At 35.9% G+C, this 14,600-nt stretch overlaps 1 protein-coding gene across 1 annotated transcript in view; it reads left to right on the top strand.

Annotated features, from left to right (window-relative positions):
• The first annotated feature begins 264 nt into the window (after nucleotides 1-264).
• Nucleotides 265-14,600, top strand: part of slgA (proline dehydrogenase slgA) — a 40,512-nt gene continuing 26,176 nt past the window's right edge. Inside the window, exon 1 of the mRNA XM_090114340.1 lies at nucleotides 265-560. Coding sequence (XP_089970466.1) covers nucleotides 357-560 — 204 coding nt within the window. The 5' untranslated portion in view covers nucleotides 265-356. The remainder of the gene's footprint in view (nucleotides 561-14,600) is intronic.

Raw genomic sequence — 14,600 nt, 5'->3', positions numbered from 1 at the left:
TGCACGCATTGCTTAATCTTTGAACTTGAAGCCACGCCTCGCTCGTTCCACACGTACCCCACCACATCGGCCGCGCGCAATGTTTTTGTTTGGAATAACCCCTCTAGTACGTAGTACATTCTATCTCGATGGCTCAGCATTCAATAATCTGCAATGAGCCTATAGCTTACTTCAACAATGACACACCTCCAGTGGGTTTTATAATTGGAACGTTTGCGCGCGCACTCGGCCGCGATATCGAGCGCCTCCGCCTAGACGTCACTGTCATCGAGTTTTCAAATTTCAGTTGTCAGTTGTCAGCCAAGCGAGGCGGACGTGTGTGTTACTCAGTGAACCAGTGCGCGGAGCTTTTAAACATGGCTCTGCTACGCCGGCTGGCAGTGAACGCTCCTCGCGGGATTCGCGTACTCTCCACGCCATCCTCGAGTCGGGACGAGCTGGACCTGTCGTTCAACAGCCCGAAAGACGCTTTTAAGAGCAAGAAGACCAGCGAACTAGTGCGGGCGTACCTCGTCTACCAAATATGCTCGATCAACTGGATCGTCGAGAACAACGACATGGTGAGTAAATCGATGAACAGCTGATGTCTTATGTAACTGTAACAATGTGCCGGCGTCTTTTACGTTCGGAACGTGGCTAAAATTAACTGAGACACGGTCCTTGAATTTGATTCGCTGGTAGTGAGTGATGGCGAGCGAAGTTAAGTCTTCATGCGTGTTTTTGTATTTCGCGAACACACTGCACATTCAACCGGTTTTTTTGGTCCCGTCGGCCGTCGCTGTATTATTCTAGATCGCATGGGCCAGGCTGTTACGTCACAGTACCCGTAGTAATTTGAACAATTTAAAATTGAAGGAAATCGTAGATTATGCGTTCGGTAGTTGCGTGTGGCGAATTCCTTATTGGGTTTGAAAATTGCGATAACGCCGTGGGATTTGATTGTTTTCCATGAATGGGGAATGGATTCGTGGTGAAAAGTTTCATGGCGCATGCGTTTTCGGTCCGCTGGCTAGACGGTTATGTAGACCGGCCACCCGGCGGCGGGCGAGGAAGTCCGCGGTCGACCTAACGCAACTTAGGTCGGCTGAGGTCTAGACTGGTTTCTACTTCCGTGAGAACTATTGTAATAGAGAAAGAGGGACTTTAAAATTTTAATCTACGTATTGATCTTATTATACTTGGGCTGTGGGCAGGTGTAGTCAGTTAGGAATTTAATACATATTGAAAAATAACATGTGCATGGTGCATATGAAATAATTACATGCATGTTATTAAAGAATATTTATCGACCGGAAATTCTACCCCTTATATGGTGAATCTTGTTTACTTCTTATTCTGCTAATAAAATATAATTATTGGGTATTTTCTATCAGCTATCGATACGATACCTACCTACTGAGCGTTACTTATGTAGGTGGTGAACCTACATTTTTTTGCAGATTCCACGTGGTGATATAAATTGATCACTTTTTTGTCCGAAACATAGAACTTTTGGACTACTTTAATGATCGGAATACATAGGTATTATGTTTTGTATCAATTTTTATTTAATTTAAAGTTTCTGTTATCATATATGCTCACCTACCCACATAACTGACAAAAAAATTATCGAAAGAAAGGACTCCGTGAAAAAAAAAATAATGATATTAGAACTCTTATGTTAAGTATAAAAATTACGTAAATAATGGTGTCATTCACCTGCTCTTGAATTCGTTTATAAAAAAAAAATATTGAAGCTTACGTTATGAGAACAGCTGCTTGTTGGTTTGTGAACGAAAAAAAAACTCATTCATGCTTTCCGTTTTGATAATAGAATAGCTAAAAATTGTCGGTCGTAGATAGATAGAGAAGTTTGCAAAAATAATAATATAAAAAACGTAGGGGTTTTTGTTACATAGGTACAATATTGAGTAGGTACCTACTAGTTACCTACTAATAGCTTTCATTGTTTAAAACGAAAAATTTTAGAGGACACATCACCTGATTTTAAGCGACTCACGTCGTAAACGACCTCGCATAACTATGCCTAAATCCATCGCGTTTAGATATTGGAAGAAATAAGCGCGAGCTAGATTTGTTCTCAAGGATAAAAAATTCGTTACAATTGTTTATTTTTAAGAAAATGTAGCATTTGTATGAAGATTTAAGAAAGAAAGAAAGCATTTATTTCTTATTATGTACGGTCTAGTAACTTCAAACAATATTCGATATTTTTACGTAATCATTCATTTTATAAATGTTATCCTGAAAATGATATTTTCAATAATCAATTGCCTACCTAGTTATTTTTAACAACGCAATTTATTTTCGCATTTAGCGCGGGCATAAATTTTTTCTAATCTTTCAATTTCTCTTATCTGCAGCTGCGGGATCATTAGTATCCCAAAGTTGTATATAGGTAAGCCAACAGGAAATTAATCAAAATATTATAATAAAACCGAAACTTTTTAACCTAGTCCAATATATTATATCTATACTAATATTATTATAAAGCTAAATAGTTTATTTGTTTGAACGCGCTAATCTCGGGAACAAAAATTCTTTCGGCTATATCATCACGCTTAGAACAACAGCAGCGGAGTACTGCGAGTAAAACCGCGGAGCACAGCTAGTTATAAATGTTTGTGAATATGTCTGTCAGGTTTCAAACACGCCTGAACGCCTAAACGAACTTAGTTAAATGATGTGAACTGAAATAAATCAATTATGTACATGTTTATATTTTATGTAAAACTAGCGGTCCGCCCCGGCTTCGCCCGTGGTACATATTTACGTTTTCTCTACATAAAAACCATCCTCGTACTTCAAGGAATACTTACTTACTTACTCCTGTGGCGCTGAAACCCCGAAGTGGGTCTTGGCCTCCGAGACGAGAACTCTCCACCTTGCCCGGTCCTGAGCGGTCTCTTGCCAATTGTCACTGGCTTGAAGCGCACTCAGGTCTCTCTCCACTTGATCGCGCCAGCGATACTTGGGTCGACCCACCGGCCGACGGCCCGAGGGACGGCCCAAGTATGCTCTCTTCAGACCTCGCTCCTCACCCATTCGCTCTACATGACCAAGCCAACGCAGGCGATGCGCTTTTATTTCCCCAAGTATATTTGGCTCGGCCATGAGTTTTTCTAATTCGGCATTCTTCCGGATTCTCCAACTTCCATCCTCTTGTCTGATAGGACCAAAGATCTTCCTAAGAAGCTTTCGTTCTGTGACTAAAAGGTTACGCTCTTCGTTCTGGGTTAGGGTCCAGGCTTCACAACCATAAGTAAGTATTGGTCTTATAACCGTTTTGTAACTATATCCGCAGTTTGGTTTTTTTACTCAGAAGCCTAGACACGAGGACTTTATGCAAGGCAGCACCACACTTGAGGGTATTTTGTATGCGGATTTTAATCTCTTCCTCTCTAGTGTGTGCATCCGTTATCGTGCAACCCAGATATCTGAAGGAAATACTTCAAGGAATATAATAAAAAAAGAATTATCGAAATCGGTTCAGCCGTTCTCGAGTTATGCGCTTACCAACACATTTTGCGATTCATTTTTATATACAGTTGAACCTCGATAACTTAAACCTCGATAACATAAAAACCTCTGTAACTTCACAAAATAATATGTTCCCTTCCCATCAGAGCCCAAAACCTCTTTAACTTAAAATACGCAACCTCTATAACTTAAATAAATAATCTCTGTATTGGCCCTCAATAACTTAAAGAAATGTTTTCACAACCTCTATTACATAAAAATTTTTGTCAATGAGTCATTTTGAAAGAGTGTCAAAACAAAATGTTTCGGTATTTATTGCTTGCACGTGTTTACTATGTACTCAAATTTCGACGGACCGAAGGACGATTTTTAAAAACACAAGATTTAATTTACACGTCTTTAATTAGTGCTTTCTACATTCAGAATGAATTAAACTAAAACTTAAACTAATAAACTTATCTCTAAACAAAAATGCAGCGTTTGAAGAAATACAATATGTATGCATTAAGGCGATGCAGGGTGGCCATAGTTTGCTGCGTTAACAAATATGACATCGCTCGCATGTACTGCGGGTGGCCCCGATATAACTCCTCCATCCTCAGTTTCAAGAAAATCTGAAGGGTTTTCTTGAATACATATTTTTCTTAATTTAGACTTAATAACTATGACGATTACAATTATAATTACGATTAATACAAAAGTTATAATGTTAATCACTCCGACGGCACTATTCACTGTACTATTAAACTGGTTTTCACTATTTTCACTATTTTCAATTAAATGCCTAAGCATATTTATGTCAGTTAAATTTGCACCCTTCAGGTTAACAGGCTTCCTGTCGGTCTGGGAGTTCATCAAATTTGGTAATATAATTTTTGGTAAACTTGGGTATATAATATCATTTCCATTCGTTTCATATTTCTTTAGTGTTATATCTCCGATTTTCACGTAGCAGCCAATCTCGTCTAACGCCAATAAATAAGTACCACGAAGAAATTCTTGGGTTACCTCATTTTCACAGACCTTAGTAAGTACTGTTTCCACATTTACGTAAAGTATCCATCTATTTGGTAGAACATTGTCGATTTTCACGTCATCTATGGAAATGGGAATCTGCTGACAACTGGAAACATTTGTGGATAGCCGCAGAAGATCGGTTAAACAATCATCTTTATATAATGTTGATGTCAGTATTTCCGGGCATAGGAACCGGTCTTCATCAATTTCTTTGCATGGTTGTGAAAGTGGCATCGTTTTCAACCCCTTCACAAGGACATATGGGTATTTGGGAAGGATAAGGGAAGTCTGACCTTTTTCTTCGTTAAATATAGGTAAAGGTATTATTTTAAAATATGAGTAAATATCATCAGTAATTAATGGAATAGTCATTACGAATTTTATTTGACTTTGTTTTACATAAGTTTGTACTTCTATTAATTGTTCGATTTTAAGAACATTATCTAAATTTACTGGAAATGGTAACTTAGAGCTAGTTTCAATATTTTTTAATAAAAGCAATAATTCCTTCGTATCTACAACGGATTGGTGTAAAAGTTTAATTTTACTAAAAGCTACAGCAGTTTCAATTTCACTTAATCTAACGTAAATAGACATAAAATTATGTAAAAATGCAGAATATGTATGTATAATTTCATTAGTCTTTTGATGTAAACTTGTGTCATTTAAAAGCGAATCAATTACATTTAGCTTATTCTGGATTGCAATGAAATTGTTATTAGATATTTCAGCCACATTTAATAACGAACCCACCATCTCAGTAACGATCGTCATCTTATGTATTATAGAGTCTTGTTTAGTCTTTAATTTTTCAATAGTGTTTTCAAATTGTATAGCATCTTCGTTGTCGAGGTTACCGGTGATAATTTTTATAACTGAACCAAGTGGATTTAATAAACCACGTTTAGATCTAGAAGACGGAATTAATTGTTCAAATTTATCAATAGTATAATTCATATGATAATCTGTTTGTAATTCGGTTGTAGTAAAATCGGAACCTAACGCTTTTACATCAATACAACTATGAACCTGATTTCTAAATGATAGATAACTATTTATATTAAATTCTAAATCGTCATATATTAACTTTAAATCTAACACCTTAATAACTCTCCATGTGTCATTGCTGACGACTGCATAGCCTTCACGGAGGGGTAGTATTCCGGGATTCCGTTTAATCTGGTGCAGTTGAAGGCCCTGGTTTTGGATCACATGGATCGTCAGAAGCAGTAACCTGCGGAGGACGCTTAATGTATTTAATTGGAACTTTAGTCTCACGATTGTGTGTCGTTACTGGCACAATATTTCTATGGATTGGTCCCGTGACTATCGCTTTCTGATATGTAGGCCTATCTTTAGCACGTCTCGTGTTAAATCCTTTAATGTAAACTGAATCTCCTATGTCTATGTTAAAATAATTTTCACCGCCATGCTTATCCTTAATAACCTGTTTCTTATGAATAATTTTGTCTGTAAGATATTTGTATAAGAATTTTGTGCGTTTGTGGTGATCTTTTACAAATTGTTGAGTTAATTGTTTATTAAAATCTACAGCTAGATCTAGAATCAGTATGCCTTCCGTATCAAGATCGCGAGCTGAATGAACCGTATCTATATTTTCGCTATTATTGTTAGTCGCAGTCAAGGTGCTGCTTTCCATGGTTATTGTACTACTATCAGGTGACGGAATCGAATATGGGGACCTTGGGCGATTATTTTTAGTGATAGGCACTGTTCGGTCTGAATCAGACGAAATTGTAATCGGCGTCAGGGGTTGGTCACATTTTCCCGCCTGATCGTTACTAACTTTTACTATTTCATCGGTGAAGTGTTTTTGAAGATTTCGCTCCTTTTCATCTACATTAACTTTCATTGACACGTCGACTATTGCTGCGGGCATACGAACGCTTTCACGAAAAGTCTGAAAATCTAATATAGCGTCACCGTTCTGAAGGTTAGTTGGAATTGATACTCTAGTTTCTGATCGAGGCTCTAAGGTGATTTTTAACGGAGGGTTATATATAATCGGTATTTTGGCGTTAAATGTTTCTAAAACTTGGTGCTTCATATCGATATTTGCATCTAGTTTCTTAAGTAAATCAGATCCGATTAATCCATCATACTTACTGTCTACATTGTATACATAAAATTTGTGGGAAAGTGAGCTTCTAAAAGTTTTTAATAATGGAATTTCTATAACCTCATCATGAGTGCTTTGCGCATGGGTACTAACAACTGTAAATTGTTCATACTGTTTACGGTCTCTAAAATATTCTTCTGCTTTGGCTGGACTTATAAAGGAACGACTGCTTCCTGTATCTATGAGAAACTTTGCTTTTATTTCGGGAACTATAATATGTGGTAATTTTAAGAAGCTGTCACAATAATTTAAATTTATTATTTCACTGTCTCGTTGGAGGCCGGTAACAGGAAATTCGTTATTGTCATTAAAATTGCTTTCAGTTACTTCCGGATCGGTATACTCGTATAACTCGTTCGCGGCGTCTTCTTTATAATCTAAGGGTGAGTTATCGTAATTTTCATAATTTGGTTCATCGCAGTAATATATGTTATGAGTTACGTTTTGCCTCATAGGTGCTGTACGCATTGATACATCGCTATTTAAGCCGGGGTTCGGTGCCTGGGCATGTTGTATGCCAAATTTAAAACGAGGTTGGTCTGTTTGTTGATTTGGGATTCCTAATTGATAACCGGAATTTTGAAAAGGTCGCAATTGGTGGTTATTATTAGATTGTGTGCCAAATTTATAGCCTTGGGCTTGTGGTGTTTGCCTTGACTGTTGAATAAAATTTGGTCGAGGTTGTTGTATCAAATCTTGTCGGGGTTGTTGGGCGAAATTCGGTCTATAACCAATTGGCTGTTGAGGACTGCCATATTTAAAGTTTTGATTTATAGGCATTGTAATAAAATTAGGTTTGAATGAATTTTGAAAAGTGTTTTGGGTTATAGGTTTTGGCTTACTAATCTTTGTGTTATATTGTTGTATAAAATTTACTTCTTCCGTAACTACACTAAGTGCATTTTCTAAGTTTTTACAACCCCTTAATCTAACAATCCGGATCATGTCCTCCGGGAGGTTGTACAGAAAAACATTTAACGCAGTATTATTGTATATGATCATTTTCGCGGCTTTGACCCCTTCATCAGTGAAGCGGTTCACCTTTGAAAATAGGGAACTTTTTACGTTTTGTATTCTGTGGCAAAACTGTATGTAACTTTCACCTTGTTTTATTTTTAACCCTTCTAACTCTAATGCTATACACTCTTCCGATCGCGGGTCTCCGAAATGTTGGGTAAGTATTTCTTTCAATTCAGTCCATGAAGTTATATTTTGGTAATCACTAAGCAGTGAAGCTGCCTTACCGATAAGCCTGCTCGTTATGGCATGGTATACATATAAGTTTTGTGCGTTATTACTCGCATCTTGGAATGACCTTATAATATATTCACTTTTATTGATAAATAGGTTTAATAGTTTTTCATCCCCATCAAATTTGGGAATGATACATAGTATTTCTCTAGGAATGAGTTTAATCTCTTCCATTTTGCGTAGTTTTATCGATTAAAACACGAAATTAATGAAAGTACCTAACACTTAAAATCACTAACTAATAACTAACAATTAAAATTAAACACTAAAAATTACGACTTATCACGATAATTGTAATGAACAAAATCAAATAAACGTAATGATTAGGCCGACTATTTTGGGTCGGGGATTTCGTGAGAACAGGGACTATGAAAAACAGGAGTGAAGAGGTCTACTCACAGTCTGCTCGCTCCCATGTCCTTCACTTATGATTCTGAATGCTCGTCCTTGAAGTCTCCGTACGCGTTTCACTGCAGCGATTCAGTTTTTTACGCGTACGCGTCGCGGGAGTTATTTATTTAGTTCGAGGATACTCGTCTGTACCGCACTATCACAGGTCCTTAATTATGGCTTTACTGATAGCTCGGCAGCAGGATATTATCGAGTATCCTACCGGCTGCGCCACTCAAATTTCGACGGACCGAAGGACGATTTTTAAAAACACAAGATTTAATTTACACGTCTTTAATTAGTGCTTTCTACATTCAGAATGAATTAAACTAAAACTTAAACTAATAAACTTATCTCTAAACAAAAATGCAGCGTTTGAAGAAATACAATATGTATGCATTAAGGCGATGCAGGGTGGCCATAGTTTGCTGCGTTAACAAATATGACATCGCTCGCATGTACTGCGGGTGGCCCCGATATAACTATGTATTGTTAACGTAAACAATACATTACCTATTGTTTGCTTTATCGAAATTCTTCAAAGATTTGCGGCGGTTAGCTTTATGACGACTTACTTGCATCATAAGTTTTTGATCGTTGTCCTAGAAACATCACTTTACTTACTGTGTGATAAAACTGGCTTAAAATTAGTCCAAAAAGAAAACTAACAACCCCCACCTGCGCTGATAAATTAAAAGCTATAGAAGCAGTGAAAAATGGATAGACCCTTGATAACTTAAAACCTCTATAACTTAAAATATTTTGTGTTTCCCTTGGACTTTAACTTATCGAGGTTCTACTGTATAAGATTTAGTGGGAGATAGAAAACAAATCCGCAATTAATTACATATGCCTTTTGTACTTACTGAGCCTCCTTTAAACAAATCATTTAAACTAATTACTTATTTTACGATAGCAAACAAGGAAATGAGACAAAAAATGTAATTCAACACGGCTACGTAAAATTCAGTATTTTTTTTTACGTAAAATTCACTTTGTAACAAATTCTGGAACAAAGTCAATGTGACAAGTTAATTTTGGCATCTTTTTTTGTAAATGTAGGCCGAGACATGACGAGCGCTAGCCGGCTAGCACAAAGCAGGTCATAGGTAAATGACCTAGTGCTTCGATTTGTTACAATGGGTACCTACTTGATGATTTTATGCTAAGTACAGTTTTAATAGAATGCGAGTTGATTTATTATCTTGATTTTTTAACACCACGGAATTAAGTTAAGTTTACAAACATCGTAATCGTAGTGAGCACATATTGTGATTATTATTTATTATATATAGCATTTTACAACTACCCCCTTCTTTTCAAGCTACAAAGTACCAAAAGTTCCGTATCTTGTAATTCTTTTATCTTTACGAAAATATCAAATCTTCTGAATATATTATACTCGTTGATTTATTATCTAGCTTGCCAAAAGTAAATTAATTTTTAAAATCGCTATAGCTGTGTGAAATATCGTTTCAGAACGAATTTATCCGTAAACAAACAAACATACGATCAATCTCTCTCTTCATCAAGATATTTTAGATAACGCATAGCTATGTTTTGAAGAATCTTTCAGGAAATTTTATTTTTAAAGAATAACCTTATGTTTTTGGCGTAAATTTGATCTAATTAAGCAAACAGGCGATAACAGACAGTAAATATTAAAAGAAACAGACAGAAATCGTCGTAAAACTGGTTATATCGATATAAAATGGGTTTACGTGCACGCCACATGGTAACAAGGGTACTTTGGTAAACTTGGGTTGATCGACATTTGCCCCCTTATGTTCGATTCGTAATTCCTGAAAGATTCGTAAATGATGATGTCGTGTTCAAATTTTAATTAAACACTATTTTAAAGACAATGACTATTATTCTTTATAACTTACATTGTATGGCAGCGAATACTTATATGAAAGAAGAGCTACAAAATATTTCAAGTCGTCTATTCTTTGAAGCAATCGCTACGTATCCAGAAAAAAAAAACGAATGTTTTCTGATGCTATTTGTCACAAAATAATAAACGTCCTTTATTTTGAACAGGACACAATTCTCAATTAAACGCTCTGTGTGTTACGCCCTACTACCTACACTCACGTCGCATTAAATTTATTTATAAAACGAACATTATTGATTCGGTTATATGTGAGATATGTATGAGATGTCAACTCAATCACTTGGCCATGGCGGCGTGCCAGCTATCCATCGAGGGTTGAGTACCCTTGGTGGGGTTTCCCTTTGTACGGATCACGTAATGTACTGTGGAAGAGTAATATTTCACCTAGAATTTGGGCTAGATTTTGTAAAAGAAAAAGTATCTTAGGCATAGTTATAGCAGCTAGATTTTAGTGTGACAGTGAACAGAAGAACAAACAAACTTTCGCATTTATCTTAATATATATAAATCTCGTGTCACAATGTTTATCCTCAATGGACTCCTAAACCACTTAAATCGATTATAATAAAATTCGCACACCATGTGCAGTTCGATCCAACTTGAGAGATAGTTTAAACATGTAGGTACCACGGGCGAAGCCGGGGCGGAGAGCTAGTAATATGTATAAGTTAGGATTACAGATCATAGGCTATACTATCTTGGCTAGGGACAAAATATATAATAATATTATGCATTGCGAAAGCCACTAGGAGGATAAAATGGAGCAAATATTGTGAGCAAAGGTGCAGACGGGATGCTAGTCAGTTATTATGAAATATCCAATAAGAAACTGCGTTTTCCTTCCGGATGCTTAGAAATCTATTAGACATACAGGATAATGAAATATTATTTGTACGTCAATCCCTACGCGACAAGACGTAAGCAAAATGTTTATCACAAAGCAGACATTAACTTGAACCAAGTCTAAACCAGCTAACAATGCAAATTAGATTCTTTAAGAAATTCTGCCTTCTGAATAATACCATGTTCAAATTAATCAGTACGAAGGTTGGGTAAGAAGAAACATGGTATTACCACAAAAAAATTAAACACAGTCTAACTTTAAACCAGGGATCTCTCACTTTAATAGTTGTCTATGTGAAATACGACAAAACCAGAAAAGAGAACCCGCGCTTAAAGTTAAACCCTGTCTAAAGTTTTTTGTGGTAAGACAGATAATGAATATAATATCATTTGCCAAATTAGGATAAGTAGATTGCGAATTATGTAGCTACTAGAGGTCCGCCCCGGCTTCGCCCGTGGTACATATTTCGCAATAAAAGGTAGCCTATGTCCTTTCTCGGGTATCAAAATATCTCCATACCAAATTTCATGCCAATTGGTTCAGTAGTTTAGGCGTGATTGAGTAACAGACAGACAGACAGAGTTACTTTCGCATTTATAATATTAGTATGGATTTGGAGGGAGCAAATTAAAGCCCTTCGTTTTACATTGCCGCTTCACGCATGCGGGTAAATACTAAGTAGCTTGTGCAAATCATCGTTACACTTTAATTGTTAATGTTATTCAATTATTATTAATCACATACAACCTTTCCTTAATAAAATAAATATTCTGCAAATATCCCGGTCATTTTATGATGCACTTATTTAATATTTATGACGTGGATATCTGCGGTTTTGAGCGTATGACGACTTGATAGATAGTATATATTGATGCGATTATGGCAGAAAGCTGAGTCAAGACCCTTTTCTGGAAATGCAGTGCACACACAATACCAGATTCTCAACAAACATGGCGTCTAATTTATGTCTAATTTTATTATGAATCGTACTTTCTTTTGCACGCCTCATAAGCGAAGCGTTGAGGTGGGTACTACAGACTGTCACTTCGCGCAAAACATCTGATTTTTCAAACTTAAAATGTCTTTATGTATCATACATTGCACTTGTAAGATAATACATACACACACATATTAAGAAAAAACACTATTTTTAACGTTCATGATATTTTTGATGTCATTTTTGTTATTTAAACTAGTTAAAAAACAGTTTAAAAAAGTTCTGTCTTGGACGTCCGTGTGTCTGTACAGGTCAATTAGGGAAAGCTGGCATGTTCACAGTACTCACACTTATGCAATTTCACTTACAGTATGTTCAAAAATAAAACCGGCCAAGTGCGAGTCGGGCTCGCGCACAAAGGGTTCCGTAGCAGCAAATATAATAAATTACAGTTAAATCAACCTATCTCAAAAACTATAAGAGATACTTTGATCAAACCAAAAATCGTTGAAAGAGTTAATTAGCATGCATCACCTCTATTTTTTTTAGAATTTTATACCCCGTAGTTATAAAAATAGAGGGGGGGGGACATACTTTTTACGACTTTGAGAGCTGATATCTCAAAAACCGTTCACTTTAAGAAAAATGTTTTTTAGAAAACTTTATATCATTTTAAAAGACCTTTCCATTGATACCCCACACGGGTATGTACATCGAAAAAAAAAATTTCATCCCTCAGTTACATGTATGGGGGGCCCCACCCCCAATTCTTTTTTTTACTATTTAGTGTCATATTTTTGTAGCGGTTCATACAACACATATTCCCATCAAATTTCATCACTGTAGTACTTATAGTTTCCGAGTAAATCGGCTGTGACAGACGGACAGACGGACAGACGGACAGACGGACATGACGAAACTATAAGGGTTCCGTTTTTGCCATTTTGGCTACGGAACCCTAATAAATGCGACTCTAGTTTCATTTTAGACTTGAATTGTAAAATGGGTGCGTTGTAGATATGTATATGCAAATATAATTACTTATGAAAGCTCTCATAATTTACCTGTAAAATTATAATTTAAAAGTAAATCAATTGATGAAGTTAATTATTTATTCTAATAATAATCAATTGGATAAAAGTATTAATAATAATTCAATTATCAAATAATAATTAAATTCCTGACTTTGGTCGAGTAAAGATATCTAAGAAATATTATATTTGTAGTAAGTACGTAATACCTACCAATACGCGCTAACAAATATGTGTTACATGTTTATTGTATAATTTTCACACTATTGGTTTTAAACTCAAACTCAAACATTTATACAATTCTTCTAGAAGCACTTTTGAATCGTCATAACAGTTTAACAGTTTTAACATTTACCACCAATTCAGAAAGCAGTATATAGAGAAGAAGAAGAATCTATTTAATCATAATCGTAATCTTCTATTTCACTGTAACTTTCATCGCTCGAAGAACTCGATGTTTCGTTGTCGGAATTTCTTAATGTTATTATAAATGAGTCAGTGTAATTATCTACTTTTGGTTCTAATTGAATATATTTTTCCTCATGTTCTCGCGTCTTTCTCCAAACGTCACTAAACATATCCAGACTAATAGCATTTGCTTCCTTTCTAAATAATTCTTCCACAGTTTTCAAGTTAAAGTTCACATTTTGTGATGCTACTTTCCCTTTAATTATGCCCCATAGTAACTCTATTGGGTTGAGTTCTGGATGGTATGGTGGAAGGCGCAATACACTATGTCCATGATCTTTGAGGATTGCATCAAGTAGGTAAAAATTGTGTATAGTTTGGCTTATTTTTTTTTAATAATGTGATAACTCTGATTATTAATTAGTTATTTGATTTTTGAAAAAAAAATCCGATTTTAATCAAAATGTATATTTTTCTAACAAGATCCTTATCATCCAAATTTCCACCTTGGTGAGAAAAATTGACATTTCTAATGAAAATGAACAAAAAATTAAATGATTTTATTAAATACTGTAAAATAGTCTATAATATTCTTCCATTTACTGTATCACAAAATTCTTCATAGATTTTTAGATATTCGTACTACACCAATTACATCACCCTGTATTTATAAACAATTGCAAAATATGACACATACATAGGCCGGGAGATACTGACACAAAATTTCGGGTCATTTGTAACAGAATGGCGGTTCTACAGAGGTCTTATTACGCAATGACTAAAAGAAAAATGATGGTCAGAACTCAGAACGCTGGTACCGGCGGACTAGTCGCGTGGGCGTTAGTCGAACTCGTCGGATAAATAGCGAAAGTCAAACGATTTACAAATCGTTTGACTTTTCCGCGGTATGGCGACCATTTGGAATCGTCCGAAAAGTATGGCATGGCGATTTTAGTAAATGGCTGCACGACGATGGTTACCTGTGCAAAAGTGAGCCCGGTAGGTACAAATGGTTGAATTGTTTTTTTTAAATCAACGCATTCACGTCGGTATGGCGGACTGTAAGTCACATCGTAACTGTATGGCATGACACTACCGCCTACATATTTTTTTAAGGGCTATCGGTAAATTCTAAAATTTTTGTGTTACAAATCGTTGGACTTTCGCTATTTATCCGACGAGTGTGACTAACGCCCACGCGACTC

This window comes from Colias eurytheme, chromosome 21 (genome assembly GCF_061535395.1).
Source record: "Colias eurytheme isolate Ceu_HAF_F1 chromosome 21, ilColEury1 Martin Lab GWU primary, whole genome shotgun sequence".
In the NCBI taxonomy this organism is placed as follows: Eukaryota; Metazoa; Arthropoda; class Insecta; order Lepidoptera; family Pieridae; genus Colias; species Colias eurytheme.
The sequence above is the reverse complement of the archived record's forward strand: the minus strand, read 5'-3'. Positions and strand labels throughout refer to the sequence as shown.